The sequence below is a fragment of the Schizophyllum commune genome (assembly GCF_000143185.2).
Source record: "Schizophyllum commune H4-8 unplaced genomic scaffold SCHCOscaffold_6, whole genome shotgun sequence".
Lineage (NCBI taxonomy): Eukaryota > Fungi > Basidiomycota > Agaricomycetes > Agaricales > Schizophyllaceae > Schizophyllum > Schizophyllum commune.
The window spans coordinates 1,807,938-1,831,038 of record NW_026089543.1 but is presented as its reverse complement, the minus strand read 5'-3'; the positions used below and the strand labels follow the sequence as shown (position 1 = coordinate 1,831,038).

General features: G+C 56.4%; 11 protein-coding genes across 11 annotated transcripts; 5 read left to right on the top strand and 6 right to left on the bottom strand.

Moving 5' to 3' along the window:
• Positions 1–138: 138 nt before the first annotated feature.
• Positions 139–2,139, bottom strand: SCHCODRAFT_02626741 (Metallo-dependent phosphatase). The gene is made up of 10 exons (XM_003032077.2): positions 1,777–2,139; positions 1,635–1,718; positions 1,493–1,580; positions 1,285–1,416; positions 1,177–1,231; positions 1,031–1,124; positions 580–955; positions 371–509; positions 277–319; positions 139–214 (listed from the first exon to the last, which is right to left on the bottom strand). The coding sequence occupies exons 1-8, from the start codon at positions 2,007–2,009 to the stop codon at positions 393–395; spliced, it is 1,179 nt and encodes a 392-aa protein (XP_003032123.1). The 5' UTR covers positions 2,010–2,139; the 3' UTR covers positions 139–214; positions 277–319; positions 371–392.
• A 147-nt stretch (positions 2,140–2,286) lies between these two features.
• Positions 2,287–3,916, top strand: SCHCODRAFT_01171728 (WD40 repeat-like protein; the record flags this gene model as incomplete). Its single annotated transcript, XM_003031631.2, has 7 exons — positions 2,287–2,507; positions 2,560–2,794; positions 2,851–2,956; positions 3,075–3,272; positions 3,322–3,410; positions 3,476–3,681; positions 3,778–3,916. 7 exons carry the CDS (start codon positions 2,287–2,289, stop codon positions 3,914–3,916), a joined length of 1,194 nt encoding a protein of 397 aa, XP_003031677.2.
• A 196-nt stretch (positions 3,917–4,112) lies between these two features.
• Positions 4,113–5,466, bottom strand: SCHCODRAFT_02503931 (uncharacterized protein; the record flags this gene model as incomplete). Its single annotated transcript, XM_003032078.2, has 3 exons — positions 4,113–4,770; positions 4,821–5,241; positions 5,307–5,466. The coding sequence occupies 3 exons, from the start codon at positions 5,464–5,466 to the stop codon at positions 4,113–4,115; spliced, it is 1,239 nt and encodes a 412-aa protein (XP_003032124.1).
• Positions 5,467–6,071: 605 nt separating this feature from the next.
• Positions 6,072–7,207, bottom strand: SCHCODRAFT_02501753 (uncharacterized protein; the record flags this gene model as incomplete). The annotated part of the gene is made up of 2 exons (XM_003032079.1): positions 6,072–6,973; positions 7,030–7,207. The coding sequence occupies 2 exons, from the start codon at positions 7,205–7,207 to the stop codon at positions 6,072–6,074; spliced, it is 1,080 nt and encodes a 359-aa protein (XP_003032125.1).
• Positions 7,208–7,802: 595 nt separating this feature from the next.
• On the bottom strand, positions 7,803–9,600 carry SCHCODRAFT_02668077 (uncharacterized protein; the record flags this gene model as incomplete). The annotated part of the gene is made up of 5 exons (XM_050346587.1): positions 7,803–8,114; positions 8,167–8,364; positions 8,419–8,802; positions 8,856–9,398; positions 9,454–9,600. 5 exons carry the CDS (start codon positions 9,598–9,600, stop codon positions 7,803–7,805), a joined length of 1,584 nt encoding a protein of 527 aa, XP_050200148.1.
• Positions 9,601–10,707: 1,107 nt separating this feature from the next.
• On the bottom strand, positions 10,708–11,469 carry SCHCODRAFT_02626732 (uncharacterized protein). The gene is made up of 2 exons (XM_050345369.1): positions 11,414–11,469; positions 10,708–11,285 (listed from the first exon to the last, which is right to left on the bottom strand). The coding sequence occupies exon 2, from the start codon at positions 11,054–11,056 to the stop codon at positions 10,826–10,828; it is 231 nt and encodes a 76-aa protein (XP_050200147.1). The 5' UTR covers positions 11,057–11,285; positions 11,414–11,469; the 3' UTR covers positions 10,708–10,825.
• On the top strand, positions 10,710–12,432 carry SCHCODRAFT_02626726 (uncharacterized protein). Its single transcript, XM_003031632.3, has 5 exons — positions 10,710–11,285; positions 11,414–11,538; positions 11,610–11,854; positions 12,026–12,109; positions 12,251–12,432. The coding sequence occupies exons 1-5, from the start codon at positions 11,177–11,179 to the stop codon at positions 12,324–12,326; spliced, it is 639 nt and encodes a 212-aa protein (XP_003031678.1). The 5' UTR covers positions 10,710–11,176; the 3' UTR covers positions 12,327–12,432.
• A 161-nt stretch (positions 12,433–12,593) lies between these two features.
• On the top strand, positions 12,594–15,351 carry SCHCODRAFT_02626720 (uncharacterized protein). The gene is made up of 14 exons (XM_003031633.2): positions 12,594–12,780; positions 12,830–12,967; positions 13,022–13,035; positions 13,088–13,117; positions 13,166–13,377; positions 13,432–13,490; positions 13,540–13,642; positions 13,693–13,873; positions 13,940–14,106; positions 14,159–14,555; positions 14,610–14,680; positions 14,739–14,873; positions 14,933–15,186; positions 15,253–15,351. The coding sequence occupies exons 1-13, from the start codon at positions 12,725–12,727 to the stop codon at positions 14,987–14,989; spliced, it is 1,620 nt and encodes a 539-aa protein (XP_003031679.1). The 5' UTR covers positions 12,594–12,724; the 3' UTR covers positions 14,990–15,186; positions 15,253–15,351.
• On the top strand, positions 15,320–17,438 carry SCHCODRAFT_02626718 (PLP-dependent transferase). The gene is made up of 5 exons (XM_050345368.1): positions 15,320–15,734; positions 15,797–15,961; positions 16,016–16,371; positions 16,424–16,876; positions 16,928–17,438. Exons 1-5 carry the CDS (start codon positions 15,545–15,547, stop codon positions 17,360–17,362), a joined length of 1,599 nt encoding a protein of 532 aa, XP_050200146.1. The 5' UTR covers positions 15,320–15,544; the 3' UTR covers positions 17,363–17,438.
• Positions 17,439–17,505: 67 nt separating this feature from the next.
• SCHCODRAFT_02503587 (Bicupin, oxalate decarboxylase/oxidase) lies at positions 17,506–19,257 on the bottom strand (the record flags this gene model as incomplete). Its single annotated transcript, XM_003032081.1, has 13 exons — positions 17,506–17,645; positions 17,698–17,852; positions 17,905–17,949; positions 18,000–18,190; positions 18,245–18,351; positions 18,401–18,480; positions 18,527–18,545; positions 18,599–18,635; positions 18,685–18,741; positions 18,793–18,863; positions 18,917–18,934; positions 18,990–19,115; positions 19,167–19,257. The coding sequence occupies 13 exons, from the start codon at positions 19,255–19,257 to the stop codon at positions 17,506–17,508; spliced, it is 1,137 nt and encodes a 378-aa protein (XP_003032127.1).
• Positions 19,258–20,886: 1,629 nt separating this feature from the next.
• SCHCODRAFT_02626710 (uncharacterized protein) lies at positions 20,887–22,879 on the top strand. The gene is made up of 8 exons (XM_003031635.2): positions 20,887–21,199; positions 21,254–21,474; positions 21,525–21,589; positions 21,640–21,726; positions 21,781–21,964; positions 22,044–22,212; positions 22,267–22,393; positions 22,452–22,879. The coding sequence occupies exons 1-8, from the start codon at positions 20,907–20,909 to the stop codon at positions 22,626–22,628; spliced, it is 1,323 nt and encodes a 440-aa protein (XP_003031681.1). The 5' UTR covers positions 20,887–20,906; the 3' UTR covers positions 22,629–22,879.
• The last annotated feature ends 222 nt before the right edge of the window (positions 22,880–23,101 follow it).

Below are 23,101 nucleotides of genomic sequence, written 5' to 3'. Positions count from 1 at the left end.
CGGTCGTTGCTCATTGGCTGGGGAGAGGTGTAGTGAGCCATGGAGATGTGCAGTAGGCCGATGCCCCATTGGCCAGAAAGAGGAATTGATTGGCAGCTGACCACAGACGGCTCGCCGCCTCTCCATGAGACACGTAGATGGGTATTGACTCAAACGATCGATATTGGGCACGCGTCGTATTCGGTGGTACACGCGCAAAGAAATGACGGCTATCCTGACAGGCGGTATAGTCATGAGTTATTCGTGAAGGGGTGGTGAGCGCATTGCAAAACGCACCTTTTGTATTTTGTGCCACAAATCCGTCCATCCTACACAGTTACTATCAAGCCCCGAGTTCAGACCTTCGCTCGCAAGAGCTTGATGCACGTACCTGTACATTCTCGATCTTAGGACTAGTCCTTCAAATCTACCACTACTGGCTGGAACCCCGGCCCGCCGAAGGGCGTTTTCGTTTTCTTCGGCGCGTTGCCCATGTTCACATCCCCGTCGTCATCTGTCTCTCCTTCGCCCTGCACGACCTCGTTAGCCACATACGAGCGATGGACACCCAGGCGCAGCCAATCGCTACAAGAACCTTACCTTCACCTCCCTCCACGCCAACTTCCCCATCGGCCACGCCGCCGCGTTCACAAACACCGTGCGCTCTTTCGCGTTCTTGAGGTCTTCGTCGTGCGTGGGTGGTGGGTGACCGGGGTCGTACTGCGAGCGGCGTTCGGGGTCGGACTCGTCCTCAGGTAGTTCGTGCTCGGATTCGTCCTCAAGCATCTCGCGCTCGGCCTCGAGCTCGAGCAGGCTGAGGGCGTGCATGGGTGGGAGGTCGGCGAAGCTTGGATCTGAGGATGAGGAAGGGTCCTCCTTCCAGCCGTGAATCCTCGCCCCATGGTCCTCGTGGATGTGTCCGAAGAGGTGTATCCGTGGCCGGAGGGAGGGTAGGCGGCGGCGGAGGGCGGGGCAGCTGGTGGGTGGCGTCAGTACTCCGTAATATGAAGCAAGGACATAGGAGACAAGATTGACGAAGTAAACTACTCACCCCGGCAGATCATTCGTGTTCGTGCGGTCGAAAATGTGATACGGCGGGCCATGCGTGAGGAGGATGTCAGTTTTGGGGAACTTCGCGACGAGGGCTGCGAAGTAGCTAGTTAATAGATGCATCAAAAACGAGAGGGATATGCTAACCTTCCGCCTCCTCCGCCGTGTAGTTGAAAGCCCAGTTGTGGAACCAGGGAGACCACTTGGGGTAGAAATTCAGCTTCTTCTTCTCCGTCTATTTCTGGCTTTACTTACCGGTGACCCATATACACTCCATTCTCGACCGCCCTCCTTAGTTCGGAAGGTGTATGATTCGTCCTCGAGGTATACAATGCCGGTTTTGCGGGCCTTGGAGCCGGTAAGGAGGTCGTGGATGGCGTCGTAGTCCTTAAAGATGGGAACAATGCATAAGTACGGTAAATAAGATATCAAAAAAAGAGAGAGAGAACAGAACGATACGCACTTGTTTATTGCTTTTGCCATGGAAGCGCGTGTAGTGCGTCTCATACCAATCCTTGTGCAGAGCGAGATCGTGGTTGCCAGCAATGATGCTGAAGGCTTGGGATGAGAGATAGACAAGAACAGAACTACGACTTCTGCCTCACATCTTGGTCTTATGCGTCAAGCTATACAGCCAGTTCATGGTGAGCTTGAAGTCGCTCAAGCGGCCCAGATCGGTGAGGTCGCCACTATCCGACGTTCACCCTGTGAGCCCTCCCAGCCTCTCAAAGCAGCCTAAGCCCTCACCTATGAAGTAGCACATCTCCGTCTGGGACCGGGAAGCTGCGGTTATGTGTGTCGCTTATGCAGACGAAGCGTGTCCAGTCGTCGCCGGGCTTGGGCGGTAGTGGTTGGCCAGGTTCGTATTCTACGTATACGACTTCTGTGGGAGACTTCAGAGTCGTGGGGTGGATAGCAATGTCTGAGCCAGGAATGGAGGCCATGGGCTTCTTAACGCTGTTGAGGAGCTTGGTGATCATGCAAGGAAGTAGCGATTGGTCGGCGTAGGAAGATGATGGAGAGAGAACACACGCAGATGTGAGATGGGTCAACAACTCATATATAGGGCAAGACACGTAGGGGATCCAGATAAACGGACGTGTTCGCGGACACCGCAATGAGAGTCAAGAACAGCCCTGGGCACGCCACGCCACCCGACGTCAACGCTTACCGGATCTTCGTCCCGACGACCCGGTCCTGTTGACGCGCCTCCTTCTCGATACCTGTACTTACCATCAAACGTTCTCCCTCCACCCAATGCCTCAACCGACCCCCGCCGCACCCACACACATTCTCCGCGCGCACCGCGCCGCCATCAGCGCCCTTCACATATCCCCCAACAATGCACTCGTGTACTCAGGCGACGCCTCCGGCTGGATCTTCGTCACCTCGACGCGTACTCTGCGCACGATTGCGTCGTGGCAGGGACATACGGACACGATATTGGGCCTTGAGGAGGCGGGGGGTCTGCTGATTACGTGCGTGTCTCGGTCGAGCACGACCGGAAGGATGGCTGACGGCTGTATAAAGGCACGGGAGGGATAACAAACTGCATGCTTGGCCGCGACCACGAGAGCTTCCTGCGTCTGCCCAGCTCGGAGGGTCGGCTGTCCCAGTCGCAGGTGCTTCTGCTCAACAGCAAGAATTTAGGCAGCCCACCTATAGTATGGACGTTAACGCGCTGAACTATTGCCGTTTCTCCCTCCTTCCACGCACGGGCTCAGAAGCATTGATCGCGGTGCCGAATCTCGTGGATTCATCCTGTGTATGACGCTTTCACTGAATAGATCGGGACCACCTCTCATATCACTCGTCAGGCAGGCTGACGTCTGGGAGATCCCTTCGCGCGATCGCTTGTACGCCGCCATCGGCAAGCCCAAGGACGCACCTGCTGTCCCACTAGACGGACGAGGCAATGAAAAGACGGGTTCGTGTAGCTCCTGATGCCCCCATACACCTCCCTTGCTCCCCCGCTTTCCTTTCTCTCTGCTATCACTCCCTCTAATTCTTGCATTCGGCGGACCAGGGCTCACGAAACCTCATAGGAATCATCATGTCCCTCCATCTCTTTCAAGCCACAGGGGGCCCCTCCTCATCGGCATCCACCTCCAACCTTCGCCTCCTATCCGCCTATGAGCACGGCGGTGTCATCCTTAGGCAGTGCACCGCCCCGGCAGGACAGAAGACGGTGGAGGGCAAGGGGTGGGACGTGATTTGGACGAGCAAGGTACATGCGGAATCGAGTAGGTGAAGGAGACTCTTGCATCACCTGAAAAGCTGAATTCCACTCAGTCATGGCCATGGCCGTCACCCGCGACAACGCGCTCGCCCTCACAGTGTCCGCGGACCATTTGATTGGGCGTTATGACCTAAATGTGCGTGTCAATTCCTTCATGGTCCTTAATACCTTTTTCCGCCCTCTTACCTCGTCTCATCTTCGATTCAGGCCACCGAACCCTCGTCCGTATCCATCACCCACAGAACGAAGCACCCCGGCAACGCCTGCATCGCGACTCGGGACGACGGACGCGTGTGCGCGGTCGGCGGGTGGGATGGGGGCATTCGCCTCTACTCGACGAAGACTCTTAAGCCCCTCGGCACGTTGAGGTACCACAAGACGAGCGTTCAGGCGCTTGCGTTTGCGCATTCGAGGTCGAGGGCTTCGACTCAGGATCGAGGCGCAACGACGGAGGATGGGGAAGATGCGGATCATACATTCAACGATGAGACTTCGACGAAGGCATCGAGCACTGCAGAGGACATCGCAGACGACTCGGACTCGGACGACAATGGCGACGCGACAGAGCGCGAGCGTTGGCTCGTTGCTGGAGGGAAAGACAATCGGCTGACGATATGGGCGTTGCAGAGCTTCGAGCGCAGTGGCTAAGGTTTGCTGGTCATGGTAATGGATAGCTCGAAGCCGCCCCTGATATGTACGGTGTATCTTGTACTACGACTTGACAACCTGTACCCACAATGAGAATCCCCATGAACCCTATATAGTACAACGATTGCGCCCGATGACTGACTACTGCTACAAAACTTCTTTAGAGATATGTCATGATGTAAGTTCTTCGCCCTCTTCACTGCTCGTACGCTGGCGGCGGCTGGTCGCCCGGCTCCTGATCCTGGAAGCGCGAGCCGTCGAGATGGACCAAAGGCGTCTTGCGGTCGCGAGAGTACTCAACTGTTTCCTCCTGGGCCCGGGAAGTGAGCGCTGACGGATCACTGGCAGCCTGAGAAGGACCAGCTTGTGGTGCAGGCGGCGAAGAAGGACCAGCTTGAGTATGCGGGGGTCCAGCCTGGTTGTACGAGGGACCCGCCGAATTGTAGTCGATACCACTGGCACGCGGCGACCTAAGCGGGGATCTTGGCGGCAGCGGGGGCGACTTGCTCTTCTCGTTGTACGAAGTCGCAGGCGGAGACATGGACGGCGACGGGAACGACATCGGCGAGGTCGGCTGCGAGGTCGACGCAGATGTGTACGACGTCGCGGACGGTGACAAGGGCTGCGCGGGATGCGAGGTGGGAGCCTGGGAGGGGTAGGACACGGAACCCCGTGGCATCGTCGGCGACCGCACAGGGGCGCCGCCCACCCACTTCGGCTCGTCGTCCGCTGCGACGACGGGCAGATGCGCGCCATCGCCTGGCCCGACTGGCGTCTTGAATAGCTGCTGCGGTGACTTGCTCAGATCGTCTTCGTTGAAGACGTCGTCCCACAGATGGCGGCGACGCCTTCGCCTGCACGACCGTTAGTTCATTGGATGCAGCGAAGGTGCTGAAGACGGCACCTTATGTAGAAGATCAAGAATAGCAAGAGCAAGATCGCACCGAGCCCTCCGCCTACCGCGCCGCCGATGACCGCCGCATTGCTCGACTTCTCGGGGTCCGCGGCGGCAGAAATAGCAGTCGCTGTGCTGCTTTCGACGGAGGTGAGGGTGACTGGGACGGTGACGATGGCTCCACCGGAAGAAGTGACGCGGCTAGATGTGCGAGTGACGATAGAGGAGGTGATGAAGGTGGAGGTGAAGGTAAAGGTAGAAAATGTGGAAGTAGAGGTGGTGGAGGAAGTAGAGGTGGTAGATGTATCAGAGGTTGTGGACGTGGTCGAGGTGTCGGATTCGGTGCAGCTGCTACCGTATAGGGTCTCGAAGGAGGTCGAGGTGAGCTCTTCGTAGGTGGTGAAGAGTGCAGTCGTAGTAGACTCGGCCCCTGGAATAGTGATGATGAGTGAGTGATAAATAGGGGAAAGCTCGAAGAAGCCCACCTGGAATCACAGTAGTCTGCGTCAAAACCGAGCACGCATCCCCCTGACAAGTCGTCGTCTCGTACACGGAAGTCGAGCTCTCGCCCGTTGTCACCGAGATGGATGTCGACACGACCGGAGTGGACGTGGTGACAGTGTCCGTCCGCGTTGTCGTCGCGAAAGTCGTGCATGACATGGCGGCGAGCTCGTTGAGGGGGGAGGGTGCGTGAACGCACAATGATCAGGTACTAATATGCGCACAGCGCCCAGCGCGCCCAGACAATGCGGCGCTGTCAGACCGCCATTGACCTTCAATGCAGATGCCAGGTCCCGAAACTCGCGTGCCAGCTTTCTGAATCCGTCTGTATTTGGGCGTCAAAAATCGATCTTCGCGACCGAGTCTCCCGCACTAAGACAATATAACAAGGGGCGCCAGTAAAAAGATAAAAGGGGCGCTCGGACTCGGTAGCAGATACGGATCACCATTCCCGCCCTTGCCTGGTCCTCGTCCTTGCGAAACCTGCGATTTTAAAAGGTCACTGGGAGCGTCAGGGAAGACAAAGCTGAGGATGATCTTGTCGAAGAAAGTCAGGAGGGAAGATAACACTTTTCGAGAGGGTGCATATGGCCAGACATGGAAGCAGGAAGGACGCGCCCACATGAGTTTACTTCCGATTTCCCATCAGCGGCAAGCCCCGAAGTCTGGTAACCCCGAATAGTGAATGATGATTTGTGGCAACCCTATCAAGCTAATCCCCTATAGCCTCGCTAAGCAGTCGTACAGCAGCGCAAAAGATCACTGTTCATGATATGCCGGCGGGGGGAGATCAGCGTGCTGCTGGTACCTGCCACCGTCCAAATGAACGAGTGGATGCTTCCTGTCTCTGCTGAAAGGGTGCGCCTGAGCGTGCGGGGCATAGGGATCGTACACCTCTTCCGAGTGCTCGTCAACTGTTGCATGGCGCTCCGAGCTGGTCGTGATGTCTTGTGAGGACCCAGCGAGATCAGGATTTGCGACGAAGAGCTCTCTGTCGGTGCGCAGCGAGGGGACTGAGGATGGTGGGGGGAAGGGCGTGATAGTGGCGACCTCCGACATTTGCTGGTCACCGGCGCCTGCGACGACCGCGGGATCGGTATCTTCGTAGGGCGGGTGGCTGCCTGGAGCGCCGCCGCGCCACGTCGGTTCGTCTGCGTCAACGTCTAAGGGAACAATGGGCAAGTGTGCGCCGTCTGAGGGAGGACGATATAGAACGTCCTCAAAGACCCCATCCCATTGATGTCGGCGCTTCTTCCGCGCTGCCAAACAAAGGTAGAAGGCGAGGGCGACGAGGGCAAGGCCTACAACGCCACCAATGACACCGCCGATGATAGCCCCTTTATTTGTTGTGCTGTGTGAAGCGCTGTTGCTTTTCGTGGTGGAACCGGTCGCCGTGTTCACACCGGTGGAGGTTAGGGTGACGGGTACGGTGATGATAGAGCCGTCGGATGAGGTAACGCGCGAAGAGGTGAAGGTAACGACGGAGGAGGTGAGGAAGGTGGTTTCTGATGCTTGTTGCGAAGTAGTCGTAGTCGCGGCACCGGCCCCGGTAGAGGGAGAATTGTTATCGTCCGCGCAAGACTGGCCGTACAGGGTCTCGACTGACTCCGATGTTGAGGCCTCATAGTTCGTTATAAGCGCCGTAGACGTGGTCTCAGGACCTGGCCGACAGCAAGGTTAGCCTAAGCTTGGAACGATCAGGTCGATGACCGCGCACCTGGGATCACAGTCGTCTGGATCACGGTTGGGCACAACCCGTCCGACCCGCACGACGTCGTCTCCAACGTCGATGTTGTCCCATCGCCTGCCACGACAGCTATAGAAGTTGACACAATCGCCACAGAGTTTGTGACCGTGATGGTGCGTGTCGCCGTCGGAGAGCTTGTGCATGCCATTCTGAGCGTCAGCGGGGGAAAGGTGTGGAAGAGGAATAATTTCGGAGTCGCCCCTTGCTGCAGAGCGTCCGCTGAGCTTATATACTCATGCCATCCCAGCCCGCTGAGACAGGCGATCGTGCGCGACGACGGTCCGTGTTCGAGACATAATTCGAGAGACTCGGACTCATAAAAGTAAGCTCGATAGAGTCACTATGGACCTCGCATTTTAAGAAAGAAGAACAGCTCCCCGTCGATGAAGCATGCATATGGTGGGCAAGATGGACGCAGAGGAGAGCCGCTACTGTTTCTCGGCAATTGCCGCAGAACGGACCCACAGCATGCGAGAATCCAGATGAGCCACTCTCGCGAACACCAAGTCGTCTTCTGTATTTGATCAACTGGTCCGAATGAGGGAGTTCAATTCGAAGTCTTCAAGAGCGTGTTACAGTTTTTAATGGGAATCATAGTCATGACGAGTCGGATGTACACCTAGGGCAAGGAGGGCTCGAGCAGCATGGAAGAGTAAATCAGTCATACATTTGGTACAGTTTCAGGATGCGCGTAGCGTAAGGTGCTCCCTTTTTACAGGTATGTAGCTCTGAGCTCGTCCGACTTACAATATCCAGTGGGTCGGGTACTCGTCTCGAGGGAAACGCACAACCCCTTCGCCAGCGTGTCCGCCACGCGGCGCTACGAAAGGGAACAGAAACCTCTCTTCGTGCGGATTCACGTAGCCGTCGATGAAAATGAGCTGAGGATCCTGGTGGCTCGTGCCAAGGTCCCTCTTCGTCGGGCTGAGTTCGTTGGTGCTGGGGCCCTTATATTTATCAGCGTCGAGGGAGGGTTGGCCGAGCTGCGACTTGATGAACTTCTTGGCGCTGTTGAACAAGGAGGAGTAAGTGGGTACGCCGCGTTTTTCCTTGAGCTATGCGAACGATGTTCAGCGACGAATAAGTACAGAGACATAAGCCACTTACTTGCTTCTTGATGACAGCAACGATGGCGTACATCCAAGGATCGACTTTGTTGCTGCCGACCTGCAGGGCTTTGATGTTGGATTGCGTCTCATGACACGCCGATAGCAGGATTCCACCTGTCGCGGTGGTCGTGCTCATCATCTCTCGGCCCAAGCAAGACGATGTGAGGATAGTGAGATTGACACCGCCCGTTAGGTTCTAACATTTGGATCAGCTATGTGCGAAAGATGGCACGAATGATTGACGGTATACCTCGCGGATAGTAGTTGCCAGCCAGTCGCTGTAGACAATCTCTGTCTCCGTCCCCTGTTCATTCGCGGCTAAGACTAGCCCCGTTTCCTCGTCCGCTGAGTTGGTACTGCCTCCGTCGGGATTGACGGCCCCACGGGTGTCCAGGTACAGGAGGCGCACGTCGTCCGCGCCTGCGCTCGAGAGGAAGCTAGTCAGCTTCGACTTGAAGCGCGCGGCGGTGGGCGCCTCCTGCCTATCCGACACCACCGCGGACGCGTTCGCCGGCTCGGAGTTGTAGTACAGCATCTCGACGTCCCCGGCGTCAAAGCCTAGGTCCGTCGTGAGTGTCTCGCGAAGGAGGGAAATGCCGTTGTCGGTTCCCGTCCCGTAGCGAACGATCAGAGCCTGGGAGTTTGTGTATTGAGATATGATGCGCTGGCGAGGAATCATGAACATACCTTCTTGCGGTGAGCCTGCCTCCAGTCGTTCTGCACGAGGTCGAAGGACCTATCCATCTGATTCTCGCGCATGGTGACCTTGGCGTTCTTGGTTCCGGGGTAGATGATGGCGTCGAACATGTAGTAGGCGCTGTTGAAGGAGGCCTTGATCTGGCCAGCGGAAATTTGGACGGTGTGAAAAGTCGAGTTGACGCAGTAGAGTGTTTTGGGAAGGTTTTTCCAGTTAACCGTGAATTGAAAGTAGAGACCCACGGGCGCGCCAGCAGAGATGCCGTTCGGGAGTACCAGCGTCATCATTTCGTTTGTCGCGTGGGTCCACCAGTTAAACTTGCCGGTATAGACCTTGGTAGATGGAACGAGAGTGAGACTCGTCGTATACAGCGTCAATGTCGAGACCGAGGGCACCGGCTGGGACGCAGTGTACATCTTGATCGTCATAGACCGGAGGTTGGACGTGAACTCGGCGTCGAATAGGTAATCAGTACAAACGAAGCTGATCTTGTACGCGACATCGGTTTTGTCGACGGTGTTGATGGTGCCATACTATCACAATCGTCAGATAAACTCCGCTGAAGGAAGATACCATGTTTTAGCTCACCTGATGGTTATTCGTCTTTGCTTGATCGGACCACTGCCAATACGCGCAGACGGGATCCTTCAGCGCGAGACCGGCAGGAAAGACAAAGGTGATACACTCGTTCTCCGCCTGCTGGAGCCAGGTGATCTTGCCACAGTAGACATACATGATAGGGGAAAGTGGATGGGAGGCTAAGGATGTAGAAAGGTTGCTGAATGGCCTACCTTCAAGCCTTATATATGCGGCCCTTACATACTAGTATATTCCCGCCAGCTGGTGAACGTAGGTTGAGCGATACGGCACGGTCTCGGTGCGGTAGAGTGGCGCCTGACATGCTGGGCGAGAAGCGTGTTCATAGTCGTGGTTCACGGCCATTACGCTCGCATGTCCTATCGCGGCCGTGCTAAAGTATCAACGTTATTGCACGACGGAATGCATCGGCAGGCGTGATACTATCAGGAAGCTTGTATGAGGACGCGTGAGCTCTGAGGATAGCGAAACAGAAGAGCCCGTACGTCTTCGGTACATTATTGACCGACACACCTTCATCTGAACGGCCGCTGTGTGGCCATCAAATCTAGCCAAGCCTTCATGGTGGGCGCCACTCAGCCGAAATGAGTGCCAAAGTCACTTCGGATCCAGCTCGTCGAGCATGAAAATACCCAAAGACGCCACCATCGGAAAGCAGTCCTCCAAGTGCACTCCAGAGCTGTCTTTCGTTATCAGAGCAACGCGAACGCCGATCGGTGCGCAGTGTGACGAGTTGTTAATGTGAGCGGGGTTTTTTGGGGGGAGGACGCGATCAGGCTTAGCGAAGACTATCTCTCCCGAGCCCGCGAGCTATGAAGGGCGCATGACCCGCACGATGAAGAGAACCCGGTCAGGACGCACGGATTCGCTACAAGTCGGCAAGGGTTTGGGCATCGGTGACACATGATGAAAGCAAAAATGGGCTGCTTATTGCCTAGCAATATCTGACAGGAGAGCTGCAGCTGAGGTGTACTTGCTCAATGCTGCAGGCGAACGGCGAAATCAACGTCTTGCTTTGATATGGCCACCGTCAGCTCTTAAAACAGAGTCATTAGCGACGAGTCGAGGGTTTCTAGCTCCTGTGGCCGAGGTAGAGGACCTCGAGCCCAATGTCGTGGTCGAGGTCATGGAAGCAGAAGACAAGGAGACGCATGGCGCGGCGTGCAAACCGGCAAAAGCCGATACACGTGCTACGACGCCCGTTTACTCCGAGAGGAAATTCGTTGTCTTTTGACCAGAGCCATCATCATCGAAAGACCTCCCTCCCTCCGCTCCCTCATGATAACTGTCGATAATATCCCATGGTCCTTGCTACAGCATCTTGTCATGAATAATCCTGGCTCTTTCACCAAGACAAAGCAGTTCAGAAGCATGGACTTCCTGACTCGTCTTCGTCGGGGCGCCAGTTCGCAAGATGCGCGTTAGCTCCTCCAATCCCTTCAAATTCCAAGCAAGTCAGAACGAATAGCGTTACTGCGGTGCACGCGCGGCTTTCCGAACTTTTTTGTTCATCACGAGGCCGCGCACTCTCACCTGATCCAGACGCATCGAAGGCTTGCTTGCCGTCATCCGCGAGTTCCCTTCTCAACCGCATCCTACATCATCTTGTTGGCCTGACCAGACAACTTAATCTATCCTGACTTCGCATTGCTCTTAACACTCTAACACCTCGCAAAATTATTACCCAGCCTCCTTGCTAATCATCCAAGTCTCCATGGATCCCTCGCCTTCCACTGATGCTGGATCCCTTCCGACATCTGGATATCGAATCCCAATCTCGTCCACGCAAGCCTTCCCAGCGAAAATAGATGGTGTGCGCATCGGTGGGTCCTTCGAGGTCAGCCTGGGACAGTCTCTGCGTTCGCTTCTTCGCTACCTGCCAATGCGCGGAAGCCGTTTCCGCTATCTCGTACCCTACTATCACTTGCTGATACTACCACCTCCCGCAAAGCGTCATACCCACCACAGCTTGGCACGCCCGTCTGCTTCGATCTGGATGGAAGCCCGGTCTACATCGGTAGCGCGCTGTTGAAAGACAGCGTCCAGCCGTGCAAAATACTGGCACAGATGCAAATGGTAAGTTTCTCAATCGCCTAGCTACCAACCAATCGCCTTCTAATAGACTCACTGCTTTTATTTCCTTGTAGCTGCACGTCCCAGCGCCGTCCCCAGATATCCCGGTCCCGCTGGCGCACGCTCCGATCCCACCTCCAACTGATCAGATCCTTCTCATCGACATCCTTATTCTCCGATATGCCTCGGTGCCATACGGTGGCACCGAACTCCTGCATACTGGCCGATACGAGCTGCTGTCCTTCCTACCGATGCAGATGGAGTGGGTGAAGACGTCAAATGGAAGGGTGCCAGAGGGGAAGAAAGCGGTCGACGGGGGGTGAGTCTGAGCGGTGGCTTCTTGGTTTTCCGAGCGTCCTTTGCACGTCCTTCGCTTCACGGTTGCTGCGTGCCCTGCGCTCGACCTCTTCGCTAGGTTCCCTCCGCCGTTGTTTCTGCATGCTTGATGCCGTGCATCACTCTGGCTAGCTCACACGTTCCCATCCACCAGCTACGAGCCTTCCGGCCACAAGCTTTACCATGCGCTAGGGACGGTCAACGATGTTAGAGTGCCCGGGAAGACTGGACAGCACCTGTGAGTTCGCATCTTCGGCCCCGGTAGCATCTTCGGTGACTTGCCCACACCTCTCCCATGATTCTGCCTTCGTACTTGTATGACTTGATGAGCAACTCTCCAAATCAGAGCTTGGATGGAGAGCTGACTCCTCACACCCAGCGGTTGCGCCAACTTCCCGCTTCTCGGGAAGGAACATTCGTTGAGGGAGGACTACGAAATCTTGTGCTGGCGTTAGTGAAATAGGAAGGTGTCTGGTATTCCGTGTGAAAGTCGTTGTCGTGGATATGTAATGTTCTGGTCAGCATTGCGATACTGTTCGCAAGTAGCAGCATCGGGAAGCGCATCATTGCGAGAGCCGCGAAAGACGGAAGCACGCGAGTGGAAGTAAATCTACAGGCACAACGGCGGTCGGACCGGTCGACAAAATGGGCGAATCTGATTGGGCCCCGCCTGCCATTGTTCTTTTCTCGGACATGACGCTGGCGTCATGCGCGTCGTCACCGGTTCAGCAGGGTGTACCCCAAGGAAGGCCAGCGTATATGAGAAGGAGAAGATGGCTGACCGAGCATGCGACTCCTTCCTCTCCTCCGTCTTCCACGTTCACTGGCCCTCGGACCGCTATACTCCCGAACAATGGCTACCAAGACCATAGCCGTGCTCAACGATGCCGACCTGAAGGATGGTCAGATGTGCGTGAAGTATCCTGGACGGAGGGTCGTGACTTATTCTTGACTGCAGGAAAGAGGTTGAATTTGAAAGCGGCAAGGTCCTCGTCAGCCGCCTGGGCGACAAGCTACACGCGACGAGCGCGTTCTGTACTCATTATGGGGCTCCTCTTGCGAAGGGCGTCCTCACGTCTGATGGTCGTGTCGTATGGTATGTGGTCACGACTCGATAGCGCATATATGCACCCTGACATACGATCTATAGTCCTTGGCACGGAGGTACGCCTCGCCCTTCGTCGTCCCATCGCTTCGCATGCTCATCTTTCATCAGCCTGCTTCAACATATGCACTGGCGACATCGGTTTGTTCCCTTTTCATTTCTGTCTCGACGTACCTGATTGACTGACAGAGGACGCACCGGCACCAACCGCGATTCACTCCTTCAAGGCCGAAGTCAAGGATGGCAAGATCTACGTCTCCGCCGACCCTGCGAAGACGACCAAGGACGAGATGTCTCGCCCATCAAAGCTTTTGAGCACCGGCACGGAAGGGACGGGGAAGGGCGTCGTTATCATCGGCGGTGGGAGTGCGACATTCCACGCCATCGAGAGCTTGCGAGAGGTGAGTAGGCAGAGTTTAGCGTGCTTCATGTACTGACCATTGACGTTTTCCCAGCATGGCTACCCTCACCCCATCACCGTCATCTCGAAGGAGCCGCATATGCCCATTGACCGGTGAGCAAGACTGGATTGGAAGTAGCGACTGTTCTTACAATTTCGATAGGACGAAGCTGAGCAAGGCCCTCATTACCGACGCGTCCAAACTTGAGTGGCGCAACGCGTCTGACCTCAAGATCCGCTACAACACCAACTTCCGCGTTGGCACTGTGACCATAGGCTCGTCCTAGTCTCTGACACCATACTCATATCCCCTTAGACCGCTTCATCCATCAACTTCGCCTACAAATCCGTCACCCTCGAGGGCGGCGAGACCATCGAGTATGACAAGCTCATCATTGCAACCGGCGGGCAGCCGAAAGTCCTGCCTCTCGAGGGCGCGAAGTCGGAGAACGTCTACACCCTGCGAGGCATCGAGGATGCGAAGAAGATTGACGCGGGTGAGTATCGTTCGAGGTACACACGACGTTGGAGTCGTACAGCAGCTGATATCTCATTCCTTTCAGCCGCGCAAGAAGGCAAGAAAATGGTCGTCATTGGCTCTTCCTTCATCGGCATGGAGGTTGTCGGCGCGGTCGCGAAGCGCAAGCTTGCCTCCATCGACGTGATCAGCACGGAGGAAGTACCCTTTCAGGCGGTCCTGGGCAAGGAGGTCGGTGCGGGACTGAAGAAGGTGGGCATATAACAGGACATATTCCACCCCTCTATGCTAACCACCTCCCCAGTACTACGAGGGCCAGGGCGCCAAGTTCCATATGCAGGCCGACATCGCCAAGATCGAGACCACCGATGGCAAGGCCAGCGCTGTCGTACTCAAGAGCGGCGAGTGCTTCCCCGCGGACTTCGTTCTCATGGCCGTGGGCGTGGCGCCCGCGACGGAGATCCTGAAGAAGAGTAACGTGCCGCTGGAGGAGGATGGCTGCGTGAAGGTGGACGAGTACCTGAAGGTTCTGGGCCTCGAGGAGGTGTATGCGATCGGGGACATTGCGATGTACCCATACAAGGGGGAGTACCGCCGGATTGAGCACTGGAATGTGGCGGGGAACCATGGGCGGGCGGTGGGAAAGACTATTGCGGGGAGCCCGCAGCCATTCGAGAAGGTGCCGGTGTTTTGGAGTGGCCGTGAGTTCAACCCTTAAAATGCGTTGGTGACGCCTCACTAAAGGCAACCTCCAGAGGGTGTCCGTTATTGCGGCCTCGGTGCCAAATTCGAAGAGGTCATCGTGCAGGGTGACCCGTCGTCGAAGGTGAGTTTTGTGCAATGGTATCAGCCAGTTCAACGAGCGGAGCTGATCATGCTCTCAGTTCGTCGCCTACTACGTCAAGGGCGGCAAGATCGTCGCAGTCGCGAGCATGAAGACCGACCCTGTCGTCTCGCATTGCTCGGAGCTGTTGCGACTTGAGCTCATGCCGACGCCAGAGGAGATCAAGGCCGGAAAGGTGAGCAACTGCTATCGCGTCCCTTCAGAGCGGACCGCTGATGAGGTTCTTCCCTCCAGGATATTCTGTCAGTCGACATATCGACCGTCGGCAGTCGGGCGAAGGTCGGCGCCTGAATCATAATGTTGGACACGCAAGAGATCTTCGATATGAACACACGCAATCACCATGTACTATAGCATTCGGAATGAAGAGCAATTGGGACTCAGACGTGTGTGGGGAGTTCCATGCCGGCCATGCAATACGACCCTCCCGGACTTGTCTGTGAGCGGTAGCTCTTGGGTAGCTCGATGGCAATTTCATGACGGTCAAGGTATGTTACGGTTTTGAGAGGGTCATAAGACCTTCTTTTCGTCAATTGACTCACTCAAATCTATAGAAGATCGCCGGTGTCCTCGCATCAACCTCCATCGTGAAGATCCCATGCTCGAGCGGCTCGAGCATCCCGCCTCTCCTACGCCCGACGCGGGGGATGTTACCAAGACGCCGCATAGCCCAGTAAGCACACTGAATGTCAGGAGTATCTTGAGCCCTATCCGCAGTTTTGTATGCGACTCGGATGTGGGGCGAATTACGCATGCCGCGTTCGAGCGCTCGAAGGCTGGGGCACATAAAGGTAGCTTCGTCCTGTCGAGAGCATCAGACCCTCAGAGCTCGTAACCTCCCCTACTATGGCAGACGCGCAAACGGTCAAACCAGCATCATCAACGGCGACGGTGGTGGACGCGGACGATGAGCTTCGCGCCCAGTATGCACACTTCGACCGGCACATCAATCGCTTGTCGCGTCGGCGCGTACCCAGTCCCCTCAAGGATATCTTGCAATTCATCAGCCTGGATGGAATGATCAGTCTGGCGGGAGGTGAGCAGGCGTACAAGACAGTCACTCAATCATTTTCTGATTACCCTGCCATAATCCACCAGGTCTTCCTCATTCCAGCTTGTTCCCCTTCGATTCCGTGCACGTGTCTACGTACGACTCCGCGACGCGCATGGCGATGAATCCGTCAGAGATTGCGAAGGTGGACGTCTGCGTAGAAAAGCAGCCATCTAGCCATAGCACAGACCTTCGAACCACGCTGCAGTATGGTAGGCCCTTTGGCGGGTGTCCAGTGGTTCTTTTTGGACTCACGCATCTTTCAGGTCCCTTCAACGGCATCAAGCCTATCATGGACTGGATGCATGCATTCGTCGAGCGCGTGTATGCGCCAGGCTATGCAGGCTGGCAGTTGCTCATGGACGGCGGAAGCACGGATGGCTGGGCGAAGGTCGCTGGCATGTTGCTTGACGAGGGTGACACCATCCTCGTTGAGACACACACGTTTCCCTCGAGCCAGGCGCTTTGGGTACCGATGGGAGTCACCGCAGTGCCTATCGACATCGACATGTACGGCTTGGTTCCCGAGGCTCTTGCTCGTACGCTAGACAACTGGGAGGCCAGACGCCCGAACGAGCGCAAACCAAAGACGCTTTACTGCGTTCCGGTGGGGCATAACCCGGTCAGTGTTTGTCCTATGTCGTGTATTCGGAACACTCACAACGACTATTCAGACAGGATCAACGCTCGCTGCAGACCGCAAACAAGAGATATACGAGATCTGCGTGAAGTACGACATCATCATTGTCGAAGACGATCCGTACTACTTCTTGCAGCTACCCCAATACCAGCCTGGCGGCGACCGTGCCCTACCCCTCGAGGGCCCCACCCCCGACGCTTTCCTGGCCGGCCTCGTCCCCACCTTTCTGCACTTCGACCGCGAGGGGCGTGTCATCAGGCTCGAGACGGTCAGCAAGACGCTCGCGCCGGGCTTTCGACTGGGATTCATCATCTCCAACCCCTTCTTCCACGAGCGCTTGGGACGCGCGACGGAGGTGCTGACGCAGACGGCGTCTGGCTGGAGTCAGGCCGTATTTTGCGAACTTGTGCATACGTGGGGGCAGGATGGATATGTTCGCTGGCTTGCCGGTATCAGCGAAACGTATACTGTGAGGCGGAACTGGATGGTACGTGCTGCGATCTCGCCTGTAGAAACCTTCTTCTGACGCATATCTCAGTGTGATAGTCTCGCTGTGCACTTCGATGTAGACTGGGACGAGGTGAGCTCAGCGGGCGTTCAAGCATATCAAAAGGGGACGCAGCGCACTCAGCGCCTCTTCCGCTTCGTGCCGCCAAGCTCGGGGATGTTCCTCTGGATCGATGTCGACTTGCGCGCGCACCCTGCATGGGATAGGATAAGCGCCCCCGATACCCTGGGCTTGCCGGGTGAAGAGGTGTGGGCGACTGCATTCTGGCGGAAGCTGCTCGACGCGCGGATATTGCTCGCGCCCGGGACGTATAACAAACCGTGGCAAGGGGAGGGGAGATCTGCGATGGCGAACGTACCGGGGCATGCCTTCTTCAGGCTCACATATTCGTCGACGCCACAGGAGGAGATGGATGAAGGAATCCGTCGGATGGCGCAGGTCTTCCGAGAAAACTGGTCGGCGTGAGGTGTAGCATGTCGATAGTTTATAAGCAGAAAATAGTCTAATTCATTGCTGTCGTCTAAGATTCATGGCCATACAGTTGGACACATGCAACTTGAGGCCCTACGGGCAACATGAGCACACCTTCTTTGATTGTGTATCGCTGATCAGCGGCTGCCCGGCACGATTCTGTTCTTCGTCTTCGAAAGAGCCGCGACGGTCTCGTCGTCGACACCGAAGTGCGCCTTGACGATTTCCGGCGGCGTAAGGGCGAGCCACTGCGTGAGGCTAATGTCCTCGAATTCGGCTGGGGGACGGCGTGAGCGGTGATGCTCAGTGTGAAAAGAGGAATGACAAACATGAGTCGGTGATCTCGAGGAAGCGCGCGGTCGTATTGCCGATGTTTTCGACGTAGTGGCCAGAGCTGACGGGCACGTAACCAATATCGCCAGGTGACATGTCGTATGTGCGCGCTGCGGTCTCTGTGAAGACCGAGAAGCGGCAGTCGCCCTCTCTGCAGGACCTTTTAGCACTCGAAATCAGGTCTCAACAAATGATGAACTCACAGGAAGAAGCTCCACTCGTCGGCCGTCGTGTGCCAGTGCAGCTCACTGCACGCCTCATTAGAGTTCTCTTCGGCAGGGTTTCAAGATAGACGCACCGCATTGCACCCGGCTCCAAGGTGACCTCGGCGGCAGAGAAGGCCGTAGAGATCTTGAAAGTAGAGGAGTCGACTGTGCGAACTTTGCCGCCCGCGAACTCCTGAACTGGGTCCTGCGACCAGGGGTACACGAATGGGTCCGGGATCTCCCCTTGTGGGTTCATAGGTGCGACGGGAGGCTCCACGGGGGCCTAATTCGGGATGAGTCAAAGACGGTCGAGAACACTTGATAAAGTAACACTGACTTCGCCAGGGAAGATGTACAGCTGCTTTGATGGAATGCTGGAAAACTTGTCCGTTCCTGTGACGCCGAAGTTCTTCTGGATGACGGAGAACGGTACGTGAGACAGCCCTGGTCGATAACGTCAATACCATGTTGAGAATAGGTGCCCTCAGCTCACAGTCGGTGACCAGGAAGGTCTTAGCGGCATCGAAAAGGCCAGTCTTGAAGATCAGCAAGAACTCGGCGGGTGCGTCGCCTCTGGGCATGATGAGCAATGAAGCAAGAGAGTTCTATCAGCACGTACGTCGCTTGGAGGTGGTGGCCTGAGGGAGCGTGAGCTCAAGGACTCGATCTTCTGGACGTGAATTGGACTTACCGACGCCGGGAGGGAAGTACCATAAATCGCCGGTATTCTGAAAAAGTATGAGTTTTGGGCAAGGAGGGCGGCATTGTCCGAGTGACCGCCGTCGCGAATGTGCTTCTGCCTTGCTGGTCCACGGCCGAGACCTGTGTCGTGCCCTAAGGAGGAATGAGCGCCTGTCTTGGGACTGCGTATGGTAACGGCCTCACGCTGATGAGATAGACCCATTCCGCGATAGTATGCCAGTGCAGCTCGCGAATGGCGCCAGGTTCCAAGTGGACTGCGTCGCCATGAATATCGTGCGTATGTCTGGAAGAAGCCAAATCAACGTACTGATAGCTCCGGCCATTTCTAGCGATATGGTGAGCCTGAGAGCGCGACGCAAGGGAGCATAAATGGCGCTCACCATCCGCAAGAGGCATGACGGTCTCGTCGGCTTGCCGCACCCATCCGCCGGACAGTAGGCGCATCGGGCTCAAAGACAACGACCACTTGGCCGCTCCGACATTGCCAAAATCGGTAGAAGGCGGAGCTGAGTTGGGCACATGAATTACTGAAAAACATGAACTTGGCTACGACGAACCGAGGAAGTCCGGGTTCTGGTGGTCAAGCAGTTCATTCGATGGCCCGGCGAAAGGAGCTGGTATATGATCAGCATTAGGTTTGTGAGCCATGCGCGCGCGAGCGAAAACGTACCTCCTATCCCTCCTCTAACCGGTTGCGCCTCGTCAGTGGAATCGCCTAACGGGTCCCACGCCACACCATTCGCAGCCGTAGCTACGGGATCCACGGTTGCGCTGACTGGCGTGACGCTATACGCACTACCCACACTGCCTGAATATACGGCCGAGGACGAAGCTGCCGATGTCGATGGTGCCGCCACGAACGCGGGGGACAATGCACTCAAAGACGCCGCCGGTCCTCCTGCTAGCGATACCGACGCAGACGCGCTAGCCTCAGAGGTAGCCGCAGGTGCCGCGAGGGCACCGCCAAAGAGCAGGAGGCCGATACCGAATGTGGAGATCATGTCGCAGGCCAGGAATAGGAGGGAGCACAGTGGAGCAGATCCCGCAGGCTGGTGAGAGCTAATGGCGCGTGCAGGACTCTTATAAGAACGCCCAGCGCGGCGATGGGGCCCTCAGCAGTGGCTGTCATTCCGAATGGCGCAAGCAGAATGTGGCTGACGACTCCGGGTCACGGTGTTTGCGTGCGAGGGTCGCGGTCGAGGACGTTCGCTCCATGCATTTGGCCAGCTGTAATCTGGAAATTGATCAGCAATGTCGTCCACGGGCTCTCAGATTCGCTGGCGCTCGATGACTGACAGTGAAGAGGTGTGCTGAGACATGGGATTGTGAAGGGAAGAGGCGTTGACGGGCCGGAGCATGTGGTACGAACTGGTGAGCTGGCTGCTTCCTAGAATGATAAGGTGAGCAGATGGGTGGAAAAGCGCTGATAAATGTGGTATATAGCATGTTTGCCGCAGAGGCATGGGAGACCGATGTACTTAGCTACTGATACCGTACAACTTCAAGCTTCTCAAGCGCAGCGTCCATGGCGAGAGGTATACCATGACGAACTATGTGAGCAGTGATATGCTACACGTCGTCAAGAGACGTCGTGAGAGCTCTGATAACTGAGTCCTTTCACTATTCTTGTGAGCTGGCTGAGGTCAGATCAATGATAGAGTATGATCACCGGTCGACACGGTGTCCGCACTGGGTCAATCGACTGCCCTTCTGACAGCGACAGAGACGTCCCCTCTACGCTACGCGATTCCGCCCCTCTGTCATCCGGATATTCCTTGCCACTTGCCCTCCTCCTCCCGAGCCCCAACGGCAGTAGATCAGTAGTATCGAGTCCCGCCCTGCCCTAGGGCAACGTTTGGACAAGGGTAGATTGAGTGCCGGCGGGCTGGTGGTCCATACGGTTCGCACCCAGCACCAGAAGTCACTATGTGCTGGCGTCCCGTATCTAGGCACCTTCGCCCATACAGCGTATCGCTTGGCAAAATGCCTCATATCACGCTTCTCTTGGCGCATGCTCGAGGGACAACGAAGGTACTTGTTCAAGGCTCGATGGATGTATGTTGGAAGTTCGGGTCAAGAGTGTACGGCCGTCCACGAGCCAGCCACGAGCGTGACTCGGCAGATGCCGAAATTCGGAATATCACGACATCCCAATCCGGAAGAGAGCAATTAGGCGCCGGGTCATGTCTGCTCGTCTGCGTTTGCCTTCCTTGCGTACTGCCAGAATGGATCTTTCCTCTCATCGTACACAACTAGTCTCTGCCGCGGTCTTGGCGTCGCTTACTACGGCAGGCGCCATGAGCGCTTGGCGCGCGTACTCCAGGCGCGTCAGGCGTCGCAGCCTCGACGCCGACATTTTGCGCTCGATCAGCCGTGGCGAGAGCGAGACAGGAAGCAAGAGCCCAAGCCTGCATGCCTATTCGCCCCCCTCTCACTCGCAGGGCTACGACGAGGACCTCATCCGCGAGCAGCTTGCGCGCAACTACGCGTTTTTCGGCGAGGAGGGGATGGCGAAGGTGCGCGGCGCGTCCGTTGCTGTCATTGGCTGCGGCGGCGTGGGGAGCTGGGCAGCTGTCATGCTTGTGCGATCGTGTGTGGGCAGCGTTTGGTGTGGTCTGTGCGAATGCTAATAGGTTCTTTGCAGAGGCGTGTCGAAGATCCGCCTGGTGGACTTTGACTACGTGACGCTCTCGTCGCTCAACCGGCACGCGTGCGCGGGGTTGAACGATGTCGGGACGCCCAAGGTTGTCTGCATCGAGCGCAACCTCAAGAACATCTCGCGCTGGGTGGACGTGGACGCGCGCATTGAGCTGTGGCGGAAGGACAATGGCGGGGATCTCCTCGAGGGCGTGGACTGGGTCGTAGGTGAGACCGATCACTCTTACGCGTTCAATCTGCCATCCACGCATTTCCAGACTGCATTGACAACATCACGACGAAGGTGGACTTGCTGAAATACTGCCATGACAAGGGGATCAAAGTGCGTCAATGTCTCTGTGCTTGTACACATGCTGACCTTACTGCTTGCAGGTCTTCTCGTCGATGGGCGCTGGAGCGAAGTCCGACCCCACGCGAATCCAAATCAGTGATATATCTAGCACGGTGTACGATCCTTTGGTGTGTGCGAAGACCCATGCTTCCCCTCCATCCACTGAATCCGTGTTACTATAGGCACGCGCCGTTCGTCGCCGATTACGACTCGAGGGTGTAACATCCGGCATCCCCGTCGTCTACTCGACCGAACCTCCAAGCGAAGTCAAGCTCCTTCCCCTTCCCGAAGAAGAGTTCCAGAAGGGCGCCGTCAAGGAGCTCGGCGTATTCGATGACTTCAGAGTACGGATCCTGCCTGTCATAGGTGCGCTACTTTACCTTGTCCCGCGCACGCCTACAATTCGGCCCCACGAGTAAGACAACTCATCTCACTCCTTCTTCAGGCCCCCTCCCCTCAATCTTTGGTCTGCATGCCGCGACATACATTCTTTGTGACGTCGCAGGGCAGCCTATTCCGAACCCCCTTCCTATCAAGAACCGTCGGAAGCTGTATGACCGACTGTTGCGTGACCTGCTGAACCGGGAGAGGAAGGTCACGGGCGTGGACATCAAGTGAGCTACTGAACGCTGTGATTGGGCAGATGCTGCATGCTAATCGCTATTCAGCCGTCTGCCTATTGACGAAGAAGATGTGTCGTTTATTCTGGAAGACCTGCACCGCGGACGCTCAATTGTCCCGCCTCACGACGTGCCTTCGAAGCCGACGCTGGTGCGATGGGATCCGGATCGACCGGTGAGGGCTCATTCGAGTGGACGTTGCTCGCTGTCGATGACGCTCACTCTCTTCGTAGCTGTCCCTTGAGAACTGCGTCGTCATGGAGCAGAGCGATGCGGACAAGCACACGAAGCAGTGCTTGTCGTCAGAGAAGACGCACACTCCCGAAGACCTCTGGGGAGCGGAGGCGAAGCGCGTCTTCGAGAGCCGCAGGATGGAGATCAAGCGCTACAGGGAGGCAATGGCTTTCTAGATGAGTGCATGGCTGGCATGGATATTATGTATATGTGACGCTCCTCCGCTCCGTCAATGTGCTCGCTGCGTCGTCACAATTCTGCCTGCAACGTCGTCCCGGCCATGGTCACATCATGTCAAAGTCGAACCGCTCGTCACTTGACCATCGGCAACGCCCGGCTGACCTTGGCAGCTCTTGGCCAAGACCCAACACAACCAAACACGCGCCGTCATTTCCTTTTTGGGCTCCTCGCTGCTCTGTCTCTGGACCCTTCGCCATTAGCGCGCTGGGGTTGGCCCCCTCTTCTGCGCTTGCTTTTGCCAAGACCCGTGTTGGCACGAGTACCTGCGTGCCATGACAAGCCCCACCGGGTCATTCTCAATTATTGACGGGCGCGTCAAGTTGCTTGCGCTTGTGGGGGCCGCTGGTATAGTCTCGTACACAGCCGCAGGCTGGAGGTGCAGCGGGTTCCTTGAATATTGCCGGACCTT

Coding starts and splice junctions, on each gene's coding strand:
- SCHCODRAFT_02626726 (XM_003031632.3), top strand. CDS start 11,177: ATGGATCCCTCGCCTTCCACTGATGCTGGATCCCTTCCGACATCTGGA. Junction 11,286..11,413: donor AATAGATGGTGTGCGCATCG/GTGGGTCCTTCG, acceptor CCTCCCGCAAAG/CGTCATACCCACCACAGCTT. Junction 11,539..11,609: donor TACTGGCACAGATGCAAATG/GTAAGTTTCTCA, acceptor ATTTCCTTGTAG/CTGCACGTCCCAGCGCCGTC.
- SCHCODRAFT_02626720 (XM_003031633.2), top strand. CDS start 12,725: ATGGCTACCAAGACCATAGCCGTGCTCAACGATGCCGACCTGAAGGAT. Junction 14,107..14,158: donor TCGGTGCGGGACTGAAGAAG/GTGGGCATATAA, acceptor CCACCTCCCCAG/TACTACGAGGGCCAGGGCGC. Junction 14,556..14,609: donor GCCGGTGTTTTGGAGTGGCC/GTGAGTTCAACC, acceptor GGCAACCTCCAG/AGGGTGTCCGTTATTGCGGC.
- SCHCODRAFT_02626732 (XM_050345369.1), bottom strand. CDS start 11,056: ATGCGGTTGAGAAGGGAACTCGCGGATGACGGCAAGCAAGCCTTCGAT.
- SCHCODRAFT_02626710 (XM_003031635.2), top strand. CDS start 20,907: ATGAGCGCTTGGCGCGCGTACTCCAGGCGCGTCAGGCGTCGCAGCCTC. Junction 21,590..21,639: donor GCCATGACAAGGGGATCAAA/GTGCGTCAATGT, acceptor TACTGCTTGCAG/GTCTTCTCGTCGATGGGCGC. Junction 22,213..22,266: donor GTCACGGGCGTGGACATCAA/GTGAGCTACTGA, acceptor ATCGCTATTCAG/CCGTCTGCCTATTGACGAAG.
- SCHCODRAFT_02626718 (XM_050345368.1), top strand. CDS start 15,545: ATGGCAGACGCGCAAACGGTCAAACCAGCATCATCAACGGCGACGGTG. Junction 15,735..15,796: donor AATGATCAGTCTGGCGGGAG/GTGAGCAGGCGT, acceptor ATAATCCACCAG/GTCTTCCTCATTCCAGCTTG. Junction 16,372..16,423: donor TTCCGGTGGGGCATAACCCG/GTCAGTGTTTGT, acceptor ACGACTATTCAG/ACAGGATCAACGCTCGCTGC.
- SCHCODRAFT_02626741 (XM_003032077.2), bottom strand. CDS start 2,009: ATGATCACCAAGCTCCTCAACAGCGTTAAGAAGCCCATGGCCTCCATT. Junction 1,719..1,776: donor GGAGATGTGCTACTTCATAG/GTGAGGGCTTAG, acceptor AACGTCGGATAG/TGGCGACCTCACCGATCTGG. Junction 1,125..1,176: donor CACGGCGGAGGAGGCGGAAG/GTTAGCATATCC, acceptor GCTACTTCGCAG/CCCTCGTCGCGAAGTTCCCC.